The 14,234-nt window shown below is 33.8% G+C and overlaps 1 protein-coding gene across 1 annotated transcript in view; it reads left to right on the plus strand.

Moving 5' to 3' along the window:
- Nucleotides 1-12,094, plus strand: part of LOC108740770 (glucose dehydrogenase [FAD, quinone]) — a 30,009-nt gene extending 17,915 nt beyond the window's left edge. The window contains exons 2-3 of the mRNA XM_018475228.1: nt 10,103-10,360; nt 10,470-12,094. Coding sequence (XP_018330730.1) covers nt 10,117-10,360; nt 10,470-12,061 — 1,836 coding nt within the window. The 5' untranslated portion in view covers nt 10,103-10,116 and the 3' untranslated portion in view covers nt 12,062-12,094. The remainder of the gene's footprint in view (nt 1-10,102; nt 10,361-10,469) is intronic.
- Nucleotides 12,095-14,234: the final 2,140 nt, after the last annotated feature.

Here is a 14,234-nt window from a genome sequence, read left to right on the forward strand (position 1 = left end):
TTTTAGTATAGATAGTATTTATTTACCTCATGATATGCTGCAAAACCTAATTAATCACGAATTTCTAATTTTATGTACTCTTGTCTCCGATTGTACCTCCCAAACATCCTTAAGTATAAAATATTTTTTAAGAAAACGTTGCAGGCATTTACTCATTTTTTAAATATTGGAGCCAAAATAGGATTACAAATAACTTCATTGATGTAAAATCAACATCAATAATTTTATATTAAAGTATTTACAACCCCATTCCGTTTCTGATCACCTACACATTGTAATAAGAAAAAGAAACGGAATCCATAGTTCCTTTAGCTTTGGGTTCATCTAATAAGTGAAGTTTTTCGAATAGTTTTCTATGAATTTTGGATAATACGCATTAGCACACCACACTATTTTGAATTTCTGTTTTACACAGCTGGTGTATGTATATGATTGCGATATTGTTTATATTAATATGGAACTTCAAAACTCCATGGACCATGACATTGAACACGGAAAACAATATCACTTTAATATTTTAGATTATCCATTTCCAAGGAGTTTAGAATTTTTTGAGCTCTCTTCAGTTAAAGAACTAGAAGGCATTCAAGGAATGTCCCTTTGTCCCCCTTTTAAGCTTCTAATACGTTCAAAAGCGAATGTGAGCAACTTTAACATAACTTTTAACGGCAAAAATGTGTTTTGCAATTTCCAAATAGAAAATACATTTGGAAAAGTATTTTAAATAAAATACAAAATGCTTTTCTCAAAAAAGTATTTAAATGCAAGACAAAAATAGGTATTTTTTATTTTTTATTTGCATTTTAAATGCAAGTATTTCAAATAAATCACACAATGGAAACCTCGTCGTGCAAGTTTGTTTTTTTTTTTTCTTTTCGACTATACTAGGATGACCCGAAAACGTTGAGAATTACCGGTTATTTATTTTTTCCATTTTCTTTTTAAATTATTAAAATAAATTATTTAGATACCTTAAGAAAACGACGCGCCCTTATCTATGAGATCGGAAGCTACAGCGCGTTTACGCCAACTACAGATTTGTACTTGGACTAGGTTATAAGCATGGAATTATTTAAAAATACGGAAATTTTGTTGGTCAATTCGTTGACCGTGACTGTATTACTTTCGATATTATTCACATTAATGAGGTTGTTGACAATTTGCTAGAAAAGTTCGAATCATTTCAGCCGATACGACCAATAAATATTATAATCCTAATGAATTCTGTAGCACATTCGTTCGGAAATTTTAAAATGTCTCATTTGAGAAAAATTGAACTTTAACAGCAGTCTTTTCTACTATTAATTAAATTCACACTTTATATTTGTTACCCGGAATGACATAATAAAACGATTAAAAGCAAATTATTTTTATTGGCTTTTTAATTTGTTTTATCACATATTAATTCCTGCAGCAGTTCCGGTTTAAGAAAAATATGCCAACAAATGTGAAGAAATCAAAAACAAAAATTAGTTCTTGATTATTATTAACAATAAAACGCAAAAACATAAAATTCAAAATTACATTGCCCATTACTGTAACAGCCTGTGTGAGTTACAACATTACAGGTATCTTCAAGTAATACTTTTCCTTTACGAACAAGTTCACTTATCGATTTTTTGTATGTCTCCAGTCCAGTCGCATTTTAATTTCATATAAACATGGCGGATAGCGTCCATTCGAGACGTGATCATCTGTCATGTCAAAATGAAACTGACCTCACCTATCAAGATTGCTATGGTCATTTATAATGAGAATACTGTTTTGTAATAATTGAAATAATCATTTACACAATAATTAAAAAGACATCTTCACTTCAATTAAATTTATATACAAAGTTTTTTAACCATTTTTTAATGTTTCGAATAAAATAATTTGAAAACCTAATTAAAAAACGTTTCAAATTGCAAAAACCATACTACATTACTAAATGTAACACTGCTAAGTATAATAAAATAAACATTAACGCAAGAGAATACCAAATTACTTAAATTTCGAAAATACTGTTAATTGTATTTGAATTAGGAATATCTAAAAATACACACTTCCAATTTAATGTCTTTTTTTTAATTATTAAACACTAATAACTATCGGTTACAATGAATTAGCAATAAAATAACAATTAGTCAAGCATATTTGAAACTGCAATTCAAGAAAACTATAAGAATTGATTCCTATGAATATGTCTACTCGACTTCTTTAATTTAATTGTAGTTAAACTTTAAGCACTAAAAGAAACATTCACTAATTTACTTGTAATTAATCAAAACAAAATATGTACAATGTGTTTTATTATTTTTATTTCCTTTATTTTTAGTCTGCGTAATTATTTGCAATAATACTTGAGCTAATATCTCCCAAAGGTTACCTAAGGTCATATAGATACAAAGTTCAATATGAAACACTGACGAGAAACCCTTAAATGTGAATTAATTAATGGAAAATTAATCAACCACCTAGTAGAAGGAGGCTAAACAGGGTCTTCCGCCCTATCCTCCAGCACATTCTGCCCACCCACCAGCAATACTAGCTGGTGGGAATGAAGTACCCATTTTTTTTTCGATTAAGCACTTTACTTAATGATACAATGACAATTTATCCAAAAAAGTATTTCTTAACAGTCGTTTTAAGGTTCGAGAAAGTATTTTGCGCCTACTTGTAATAAATGGGAGATATTTGGTTGTATTATTAACCTTCCTTTACATCACACTTAACAGTTTAAATACACGGTAGGTACAACTTCAATTCGGGTTATACTTTCAAGATGGTCTCCTGTTAAAGGTCAAGCTTACAATTATTGTAAACAAGACATACACTCACTGCCCTTCCTACTTTCAAACAATGCATTTACACTTACGTGCATGACCATGAACCTCGAAAAAAAGGATTTAAATTAGGCTCAATACGACAAAAATGTTTTCTTACATTTACTTAGGACACAACGTTAGGCTCAGTTCACACGAATACTCACGGTGTCCTTGCGATTTCGCACCGATGTCGTCGTACGTTACACCAAACTATTGGGATCCGTCAAATCGGCATACACCATCTGGTGGCAAAATTTATAACTCGAATGAGGGAAAAATTTACATAGGAACTGTTCACGCAAATTGTAAAATTGTTTATTAAAATAATAATAAACACGTTAAAAAAGTAACAATTTTTTTGATGATGGAGTCGACGAAGTTTTCTTCTAAAGTTAAATCAAATAAAAAGTTAATATGTTCAGTGAAAAGCTGCAATAGCACTTCAGACATAGATCTTCACTCTTCACCTACATTAACTACTTTCCAATAAAAACTAACCGTTTTATATATGTAAAAAATATATTCGGAAAATTAGAGAAAAAAGTAAACTAATAGAAGCTTGGATGAAAGCAGTAGGTATCAAAGAAGTGAATTCCGGAATAAAAATTTGTTCACGTCATTTTAATGCACATGATTATATTTCAGCAAGTATTTACCATCAGCCATAACCTTAATATTTAAAACTAGAATCATACTAAAATTATAAAGTGAGAAATTATTTATTCCTGTGTAATTGATTTAACACAATTCTAATGATACGATATAAGTATTTTGAGGTTAAGAACCTACCTGCTGCAATACAACAAAGTTGCAATAATGTGTTTGCAACGTTCTCTTAAATCGGCTTTGCACGTGCAAGTCATTGATATGATATTGCTTAAATCACCCAGAATCACCTCACCAATTATATAACGTGAATCACTTTTTAAATCCGAAGTTTGTAAAAAGTAGGCAGTAAACTTGACGGAATTTGAAGGCTAGCTTCCGGATTTGTTATTTCCGAATTTTATAATGTGATTGGCATTAAAAACACGCTCACCTTCAACGAAATTTCCTTTCCGAGGCTTTGTGTCAGCCCAATCACATATTGTGTCAATACTTATCATTTTATCGCAATTTAAAAACTTGGAAATTGCACGGTACACTATAGGAACTACGATAAATTTTCCCTAATCGGCGCCATGTTTTTAAGCTCCTTCCCGAATCCCAATAAGGTCTGATGCATACGGACGACACACTGTTCATATCGTAGTATGATATTATTCAGAATTAATTACTGTACTAGGACGTGCATATATTGAATAATCATGCAGTTAAGAACATCTTTCATTATCGCGAGTGTCTTTTTTTTTCTACGTTTCATTCATGCAAATTATTTTTTTTTTATTGTAATTGATGTAGCCGTTTAACCTGTTTAACGCATCTATTTGGTCATAATTATATGTATTATAATCACCGTGGCAATAAAAATTATTGCTCTCAATTAACCAACAAATAATTGCTTCTATAAAACATTAAAAATGTGCTGGAAACATGCGGTTTCAAATAGAATATTTATGCTTATGCTAAATACCTCCTCTTAATAAGGAGGACATAAAAACTAATGCTCATTGTTAAGCTTATTCCAGAACATTCTCGCAATTAAAATAGTAACAGGTACTTATTGATAAAACATACAATTCAGAGTGACGACAAATATTTCTTTATTACCTCTGCTAACTAAAACACTGTAATACTAATCGTTTCTTAATTACCATTTTTAGAAACTAACTTCTTGTCCCACAACTTCAAAAAGTAGTAAGCAGTTCTAAAACTGTTTCAGTTGAATTTTTCTACAAAATTTTCCAGAACTTTTTGATGAAGTGTCAGATAATGAACTGCTTTTTAATTTTAAATGTGTTTGATTCATTAACAATAATTAATTATTATGGTATGCATGAACTGCATTGACGAAGGTCAACGGGCATAGAACCTGTTTTTCTTCTGGAGATATATACATGTATAAAACTTTAGATAACCTTTAATTAATATTTTTTTTTATAAAAAGATATTTAACTGCATTTTCCTACAACTGCCTTTATGAAAAGCAAAACCCACTGTTGACAGAGGATTACCGATAATTGGTTTGTGTGAAGTGATATACCACATTGACAGATATAGTCCAGTCATTTTAAATGTAAAACGGACTTCTGCTCTAAACAATTAGCAATCACCAGTTTTTTTTAACGTATAGTAACTATTCGTTATACGTAAAAAAATTAAAAGATCATCTTTTTGGAGAATTCCGTTGTCTTTACTATGAACTTTAATTTTAAAAAAAAATTTATGCGATGGCGATTTCGTGTTTCATTTTTCATATTTTTTTAACACCAAAATAAACTCATTAAAAAAAGACGATGACATCATTATCATCATAAGGTCGTCAGTCCTAAGACTGCTTGGACACGCACCTCCACTCCTTCCTATCCTGAGCTAATCTTCGAATTTCCTTAAAACTAGAACATCCCACATACTTCACAATCTAATATAGATCTACCTCTACTCCTATTAACTCCTGTTTCTGCCTCTAATATGTCTTTGACTAGACCTTCATACCTGAAAAGGTGTCTTAGCAATTTGTCTCGCCAGTTTTGATTGACTTCCATAGAATCCTCTGTTCTCCTGTTCTTTCTAACACCTCCTCATTTCTAACCTTTTCTATCCACGGTACCCTCATCATTCGCCTGTAACACCACATTTAGAACTGTTCTAACCTTTTCTTTTCCGCCGCGCCCACCGTCCCTACTTTTTCTTCCCTTGCATACCAGTATTTTAGTTTTACTTTTATTTATTTTCATACAATACTGTTTTGTCAATACCGCTTCTGTTTTATTTAAAAATATCTCTAACTCCTCCTTGATAGATGCTAATACTGCTTTATCATCTGCAAATCTAAGGACATAAAAACCTAATTTTACTGGACTAATAAGTTAGGTTATGGTGAAACGACTTCCTCATTTGAATTAAGAAGAAATTACCACTGTATACGTCAATTAAATTTAGAAGAAACAATTTTATAGAAACTAATAACAATATCCAGTAATTTACTGATAATTCTTGCGAAACAAATATAAACCGATATTATCGACAAACTATTAACTGTAGCAGATTACTAAATCAGATACCTACATAAATTGTTTATCAAAGCAATCAACATATTGGCGATTTTTTTTTTGATTTAAGTTCAGACGTAACGTATAAGTGAATGCGAAAAATTCTGTTTAGGAAAAGGACTAAAAGCCTTTCATTGACCCAAAACGGGCATTCACTTTTCTTAAAATTAACTTTACGGGTCATTTAAATGCTTAATAGCTATGCAATAATATGCAATAAACACAGATCACGTAGACAATTTCGACTATCGTCAGAATACCAACGCAGACTATCAGTAATCAGTTGTAGGTATGAATCCGAACGAAAAATATAGGAATCATTAATATTAAAAGCAATGCACGCTTTGTATGTGTTTTAAAATCCGCATACACATTAAATATTCTTCTATTCAATTAATGTTAAACGAAAGAAAAACACAAACCGCAGAAGCTATTGTTTTTTGAAGTGAAATTCACGCGATGCCAAATATTTAGAAATATGTTTCTCATTCAATTTCGTATTTTTTTGAAGTGAAACTTCTTTACGCACGGTAGGGTAAGTTCGTTTCATGCGAGTTGCTATGTAACGAAATCATGCAACGCATTTCCTCCGCTGTCTGTCCCTACGTATGCTTAGATTTTTAAAACTACCCAACGGATTTTAATGCGGTTTTTTTTTAATAGATAGAGTANATAGTATAAAACAAAGTCGCTTTCCCGCTGTCTGTCCCTATGTATGCTTAAATCATAAAAACTACGCAACGGATTTTGATGCGGTTTTTTTTTAATAGATAGAGTAATTCAAGAGGAAGGTTTATATGTATAATACATGCATAATATAGTAGAGAAACACTGATAATTTTAGAAGTTTGTAGTGTGATGTTGTAAATAAACACATTTTTTGCGCTGACATTGCAAACGCTGGCTGAACCCCACGAGACAGATTAAAATAATATACTACAGTATTGTACACCTTAAAAAGGTCTTCAAAAAAACTCCGCGAATGTATATGTCTATCACTTAGGGATAACCCACAATAACCATTTTTTATCCTTTACTTTTTACGAGAAATAATGGCTTATTTACGAAGCGATTTTAAGCAATACAGCATTAATCCTTATCCAGTTAAGTACTTTTAAATACATTGTGCATTTAATATAGATCAATATGGTCCTTTACAGCATGTAATTTAAATGAATATTTTCGAAGATATTACAGACTTAAAATGCAAGGACATAGCGGTTGCGGCGGTACCGGCCGGTTTGTATTGTCTAATGACAAAAAAGCTGTGATTGTTGTATATAAAGACACTCTATAGTATATTTACCATCAGCATTGCACCCGTGCGAAGCATGGTGTACAAATAATACCATTAAACCAATTCCTTAACCCCTATGTGTTTGAAAAAGTTTCACTTCAGTAGCGTGTCGTATTTTTGTTGTATTTTTCTTGTTTATTAATAATAAAGTTCATTTATCCAATAATTTTTAATGGGGTAGCAATAATTTTTCCCCACTATCTTTTTCTGAGACAAGTAGAAGTAAAAATCTTTTTTTTTGGTTCAACCAACTTATTGATTTAATAAAGAGAATAAAATTGTCTTGATCTTCATCATTACCGTATACGAGACGGAATGTTGTTGTCAATTAGTAATAGAAAAAATCAAGCTCTATAAAATTTCTTAATGTAGATGCTAACCGTGGGCGTTTTTTTAATCAAAATAAACATTTGTCTACGACTGTAGAACAATAGGTATGCCTATTAGCAAGTATGAAACAACCAAAACTATCAAATGATTATCCACCCACCATTAATACTACTAATAATAAGAACTAATCAAGGAGGTGTTTTGCAGTCGGATTTAGGTATTAGAGAAGATGAATCATTGAAAACCTTTGCGAAAAAATAAAGTTCAGTTTTCTCTTTAATAAAATTAGTAATGAAATACAGTTATTTATTATTATGGAAGATATCGCGGATGATAATGATTAAATTAATCAATACAGGGTAAGATTTTGTTGTAATTAAATTCGCCATTATTAATATGCTCATCAAATTCATACACATAAGGTAGTTCACCATACTGAAGCTTAACATTACTAAACAGAACGTATATCGTCCTTCCAGCAGGACGAAAACGGCTAGACTGAGTAGATGCTTTAGAAATTACGTTTTTTATGCTTTTGAGTCCTTTAGATGGGACCGAAAGTCCTTTAGAAGGAGCGATTGCAAAAATCACCCAAATTTTGTTTTAAACTAAATACGAAATAATTATTTATTGATGTGGAGGACATTTTAAACACAAAATTTCATCATGAGCATGTTTTGTTTCTGAGATACGAGCAGATCCAAATACACTGTTATCAGAATGCCATTTAAGTTGCATTCAACTGTTTTTCCTCGGTTCATATTTTTAATCAAGGTAAGGGGTAGTTTTTTACCTTCTAGTTAACTGTTTTTGTAAAGTAAGTCGTACCAGATTTATGTTATTTTTAATTTATCAAACTTAAAGAATTTAAGATTTTTGCCAATTACCGGAATTTCTGTGGATAGTTTTGATTCTTTAGAAATAATCAATGAATACAAATTCAGCTTTTACATTATCAATATTTCTGTTTTTTGAAACTGTATATTTTTTATGTGATCCTATATCGCATCACGCATTTCACAACTTCAATTTGTGACATCTCACAAATCAAACATGTGCTCATCTTGAAATTTTGTTTTCAGTATACTCTCATCATTAATAATAATCATTTAACCTTAGTTTCAAACAAAATTTGAGAACTGCCTAATTTTGTGATCACTCTTTTCGATAAATTTCCGACGTATATTTTGCTGCAGGCCTGTGTAACAATAGGTTCAAAAGTTAAAGCCTGTCAAAATTCGCATAATTTATCAGTTAAAATAATAGGCACGCCGGTCCACGCGTTTTATTTTGACTTAGAAAACGATAACAGTAAAAATAGATAAAAAAACAGATAAAAATTTCGAATATTAAATTGGAATCCGTAGTGCAACGGTAGGTAACTGGCTGACCACGGTCCAAGTCCAGACCGCGGAAGGTAAAAAAAAGGAGCCGCCAAAAATTATTAATTATCGTCAGTCCTAAGACTGGTTGGACACGCAGCTCTACTCTTTCCTATCCTGAACTAATCTTCGCATTTCCCTAAAACTAGAACAACCCACATCCTTAACTATAAATTTTCTAATTTTCCTACTTGCCTCATTGTCCTAACATTCCACGCTCCGCATCCCCCCGAGGTAGTCCCCGCCCGGACATCCGAATGGAGGACTAGTTTACATCCGGAGTGCTTTACCCCAGAGGACGTCATCATTTAAATTTTAACATACGGTTTACTAGGGATCTTAATGTGGTGGTTTCTTGTTGCCTTCCACATCGCAATATTATACATCAGAGTGCCATACCGACCTTGTGATCTCTGCCACCTTGAGTACTGAAAGAGCTGCTACCCTCTTTCAGNTTGAGCTTTGAATGTCACCCTTATTATTTGTTGGAGGAAGGAATGTTTTTTTTGGACCTTCATTAAAAAAAAAAACATCCTGATCCCACCTTAAATTACACGAGACTCCTGTTCTAGTGAAACGACATGCATTGGCGAGCAAGAATCTTTATAGTAGCACTAATTCCTCTGTACAAAAGTACCTACTTCCAGAAATGCTTCCAAGAGGACAGCTGTTTGTACGTTCTATCGTTAAATGAAAGCAACAATTATTAATTTCTTTTATAAAATCTGACTATGCTTATCGTTTGTTGTAGTTAGTATTATTCCTCATCACCTAAGGACAAAACTGATATCTCTCTTGGCAAAATCTTCACATTTTTCGAAAACTAGAGTAGCTCACATCTTCAACTATTGTATTTACCAATGTTAATCTGATCTAAGTCTGCCTTTACCGCTCTTAACTTCTGTTTCTGCTTCTAATATGTATCTAACTAGCCCTCCATGTTTGACAATACTTTTTATTAAATACTATTGCACCCTCTCATCTCCTATTCTCTCTAATGCCTCCTTATTTTCCACCTTTTCTATCCATCTACGTCTTACACTCATACGCATAATTTTTTTAGTATTACGTAACTAAAAATTATTTGAGAAATAGCGAGGCCAATTAGTCCTTAACAATTAATTTTTGTTTCAGCGCCAATACCAGAGATGAGAGCTCTCCAAAGAATTGTAATATTCTTTTTCTTCACGCCCTTGTATGCACAATCTCTTTTTGGATCGTTGCTAAATTACATTTTGGAAGGAGAGGAACAAGATACCGCAGAACCTCCGGATGTTCGAAATATACTGCCCGAATATGATTTTATAGTTGTTGGATCGGGAACTGCTGGATGTGTGGTAGCAAACCGTTTAAGCGAAAATCCAGATTGGAAAGTCTTGCTGATTGAAGCAGGTAAATCAATAAAAATTAAAAGAACAAACAGAACAACATATGAATTATTTTTGTTTTTCACCAATTCTGTAATGCATTTTACCCAGTTTCGTGAATATCATTTTTACAGGTCGATCAGAAAACTACATTATGGATTTGCCTCTTCTGGCCAACTATCTTCAATTCACCGACTCCAACTGGAAGTACAAAACGGCGCCAAGTGGTAACTACTGCATGGGCATGGAGAACCATCAATGCAACTGGCCTCGAGGCAAGGTAATCGGGGGTTCGAGTGTTCTCAATTACATGATTTACACTCGTGGTAATTACCGAGACTACGACAACTGGGCGAACTTGGGAAACACGGGCTGGTCGTTCAAAGATGTTTTACCCTATTTTAAAAAAGTCGAAGATTTTACCATCCCAGAGTTTAACGACACAAAATACCATTCCAGCGGCGGCTACCTTACAGTTGGTTTTGCACCATACCGGACCAAAATTGCTGAAGCTGTATTACAAGCGGAAATCCAAAACGGTGCTAAATTTGTGGACTACAATGGAGCTACCCAGATTGGAACATCATATCTTCAAGTGTCCATGAAAAATGGAACAAGAGCCAGTGCCAGCAGAGCCTATCTACACCCCATTAAAAACCGACGAAATTTCCATGTGAAAAAAATAGCAATGGTAACTAAAGTTCTTATAGATCCAAAATCCATGCGTGCGTATGGGGTTGAGTTTGTACGAAACGGCGTAAAACAAATTGTTAGGGCTCGCAAAGAAGTTATTCTATCAGCCGGCGCAATAAACAGTCCTCAATTATTAATGCTGTCAGGTATCGGACCAAAAAGGCATTTAAAGCAATTGGGCATCCCCGTTCTCAAGAACCTCAAAGTTGGTTATAATCTCATGGATCATATAGCAGTAGGAGGACTAACGTTTATGATTGACAAACCCTATTCCATCACAACCAACAAACTAATAGAGCGAGATACCCTGATGAAATACTTCTACTACCATGACGGTCCTCTTTCTTTGCCTGGAGGTTGCGAAGTCTTAAGTTTCCATGACACCAAAGATCCTACTAATCCAGACGGATATCCCGATATTGAGTTGCTGTACCAAGCAGGATCCTTAGTGTCAGACCCCCTTCTGAGAAGAGATTTCGGGATAGACGAAAACATTTATAACGAAGTATATAAACCCATAGTCGGAAGCGAATCGTTCATGGTCTTCCCCATGCTTCTGCGTCCGAAAAGTAAAGGAAGAATAATTCTCAAGGACAAAAACTACTTGTCAAAACCTTTAATATTTCCTAACTACTTTGCCGAAAGGGAAGACATGGACACGATTGTCGAAGGAGTAAAGCTGATTTTGAATGTCACTAAACAGCCCGCCTTGCAAGCCATGGGTACCCGTGTGCACGCCAAACCCATCCCCAAATGCGAAAAAATGGGCTTCGGTACAGATGCTTACTGGGAATGTATGGCACGTCATTTCACGTTCACCATTTATCATCAAAGCGGAACATGTAAAATGGGACCGAAGAACGACAAGAGTGCCGTGGTTGATCCCAGACTAAGGGTTTATGGGGTCAAAGGACTTAGGGTAATAGACGCGTCCATTATACCTGTTATTCCTGCCGCCCATACGAATGCACCAACATTCATGATAGCCGAGAAGGGCGCAGATATGATCAAAGAAGACTGGAAGAACAAGTGAACAATCACTTCGTTATAATCTGTGATACATATTTAATAGACGATAAGTGAGGTCGGTGTGCAATAAAGATTCTGAATGTTGTATAGATAAAAGTAAGTTTTAAGGACAAGTATTATTTATATATATATATATTTTTCATTAAACAGTACAATGAAGCAAAACGACTTTCTAGTTAAGTAATAAATTTCAAACTCATCGCTGTTACAAAAATTGTAAAAGCAATGTATAGGTAATAATAAAAAATGATTAAAGCAATTGTTTATTAATTATTGCTCTTCTTATTCTTGTGTTCTCCTACTAAATATGAGATAAAAAAAATCTGAAATTGGAATTTGAATAAAAGTAAAACGATGTAGCGGCAGAGTCGAAGCAAAATCAAATACAAAACATAAACATCTGTAATTTTACTACGTATAAAAGATTAAAAGTTAAAAGCAAAGAAAAAATGGAATAAAATATAGCACTACTATCCCGTAGTTTCATCAGGTACAAATTAAGGCCACTTTAACACAGTGCGATAGCACGCGATTTGTCGTATCGTATCGGAATGCCGCTTTCATATTTTTGTTTTTTTCTTTGAGAAAGATATGAGATTTCAAGAGAACGGCGCAAAAGATAGAAGCAAAGAACATTAGGAAGGAATGACATGCAGTTTGCCGCTAGGTATTTGCGCTGTTCTTCAAGGGATTAAGCTATTTCTTTAGTGAATTGTAGGAAAGTGAAATCTAGTACTATTTCACTATTGATTTCTTTAGTTCATGGATCATTCAAATTAAAAATCGTCCTCTTTGTTTGAAGAGAATTCAGCCTTACTGAATAACCACAATCTTTAAAAGTCGATCTCATTATAAAGCCATCAACTTATCGAATCATTTATCTATTTATCATTTTTTGTTTAACATTCTCCATATCGGGCTTCATTCCATCAACTATTTCCTTTCAGTTATGATGTTTCACATCTGCATAGATACTGACTGATTGATGATCAAACTACAATCGAAGCTATTTGGTCGCCCCATAATACAGCTTTTTTCCAATAATTCTATTAATTTGAAAGTATCATTGGATTCGATACCACAGCAGTTTGCACGCCTCAAAGCTGAAAGCGTTACAGTCCAGAGAACGCGTTTTGCGCAGTTTAACGAAGACACGTCAAACTCACGTCTGTTACTAATTACGAGAATAGAGAATACCCATTTTGATAACGTTTAACGTAATGATTCTATCTTCCTGGAAATACTTTGTCAAACGATATGGCAGTGACGATATTAGGATCAAATTTCCTAATTAATTATAACTTAACATGATGACGATCCCGTTTCTTCGGATATGCTATACGTTTCAGTTGCAGATTTAGTTTTAGCATTCGTCTACCTGTAATTGTTTCATTTTATTTTACCTTGAAACTATGGAAGTCAATTCGAAATAGACAAAATCTCAGGCATGAAGGGTTAGTTAGAGACATATTAGTAGCAGAAACAGTAATTGAGGAGGCCTAGATTAGAATGTCGTTCAGAAACAGTTAAGGATGTGGGATGCTCTAGTAGGTATTTACCGAGCGGCATGGCCTAGAGGTTTAATCCATTGCTTAGCATTCGGGAGGACGCCGGTTCGATTCCGGGTCCGTCTGCCTTGGTCCAAGTTTTCTATGGTTTCCTTGGATCACTTGGTCAAATGCTGGGGCAGCAATATTCCACAGATAATCTTTCATTCTCTTCTGTCTTCATTTCGTCCGTCTCAACTTTCTCACCCGAACCACCACCCACCCATTTCCACGATTCCTGAAAGCAGGCTGAAGAGGGCGTTCTGTCCTACCTTCCGGCGTAGTCCGGAGGGACTGTCCGCCCACCAGCATTACTGGCTGGTGGGAAACACCCAAAAGTTTTTTTTCCTTTTTTTTCTAGTTTTAGGGAATTCGAAGATTAGCTCAGGACAGGAAGGAGTGGAGGTGCGTCTGAGGACTTAGGACCTTATGATGATGATGATGATGATGCAGACATGCAGCAGCACTCATTATAATCATTTTTAATTTGTCACACCTTTAAATCCCTTATTAATCATTCGCTTTAAAGCACAAGAATCGGTGGTTTTTATAACGTCTGCCAAAATCTTATTCAGTTATATCGACTTGCATAATTTCGTTGAAAGTGTAATTTGAGAGTATCTTACTACA

Source organism: Agrilus planipennis, unplaced genomic scaffold (assembly GCF_000699045.2).
Source record: "Agrilus planipennis isolate EAB-ADULT unplaced genomic scaffold, Apla_2.0 scaffold294, whole genome shotgun sequence".
Lineage (NCBI taxonomy): Eukaryota > Metazoa > Arthropoda > Insecta > Coleoptera > Buprestidae > Agrilus > Agrilus planipennis.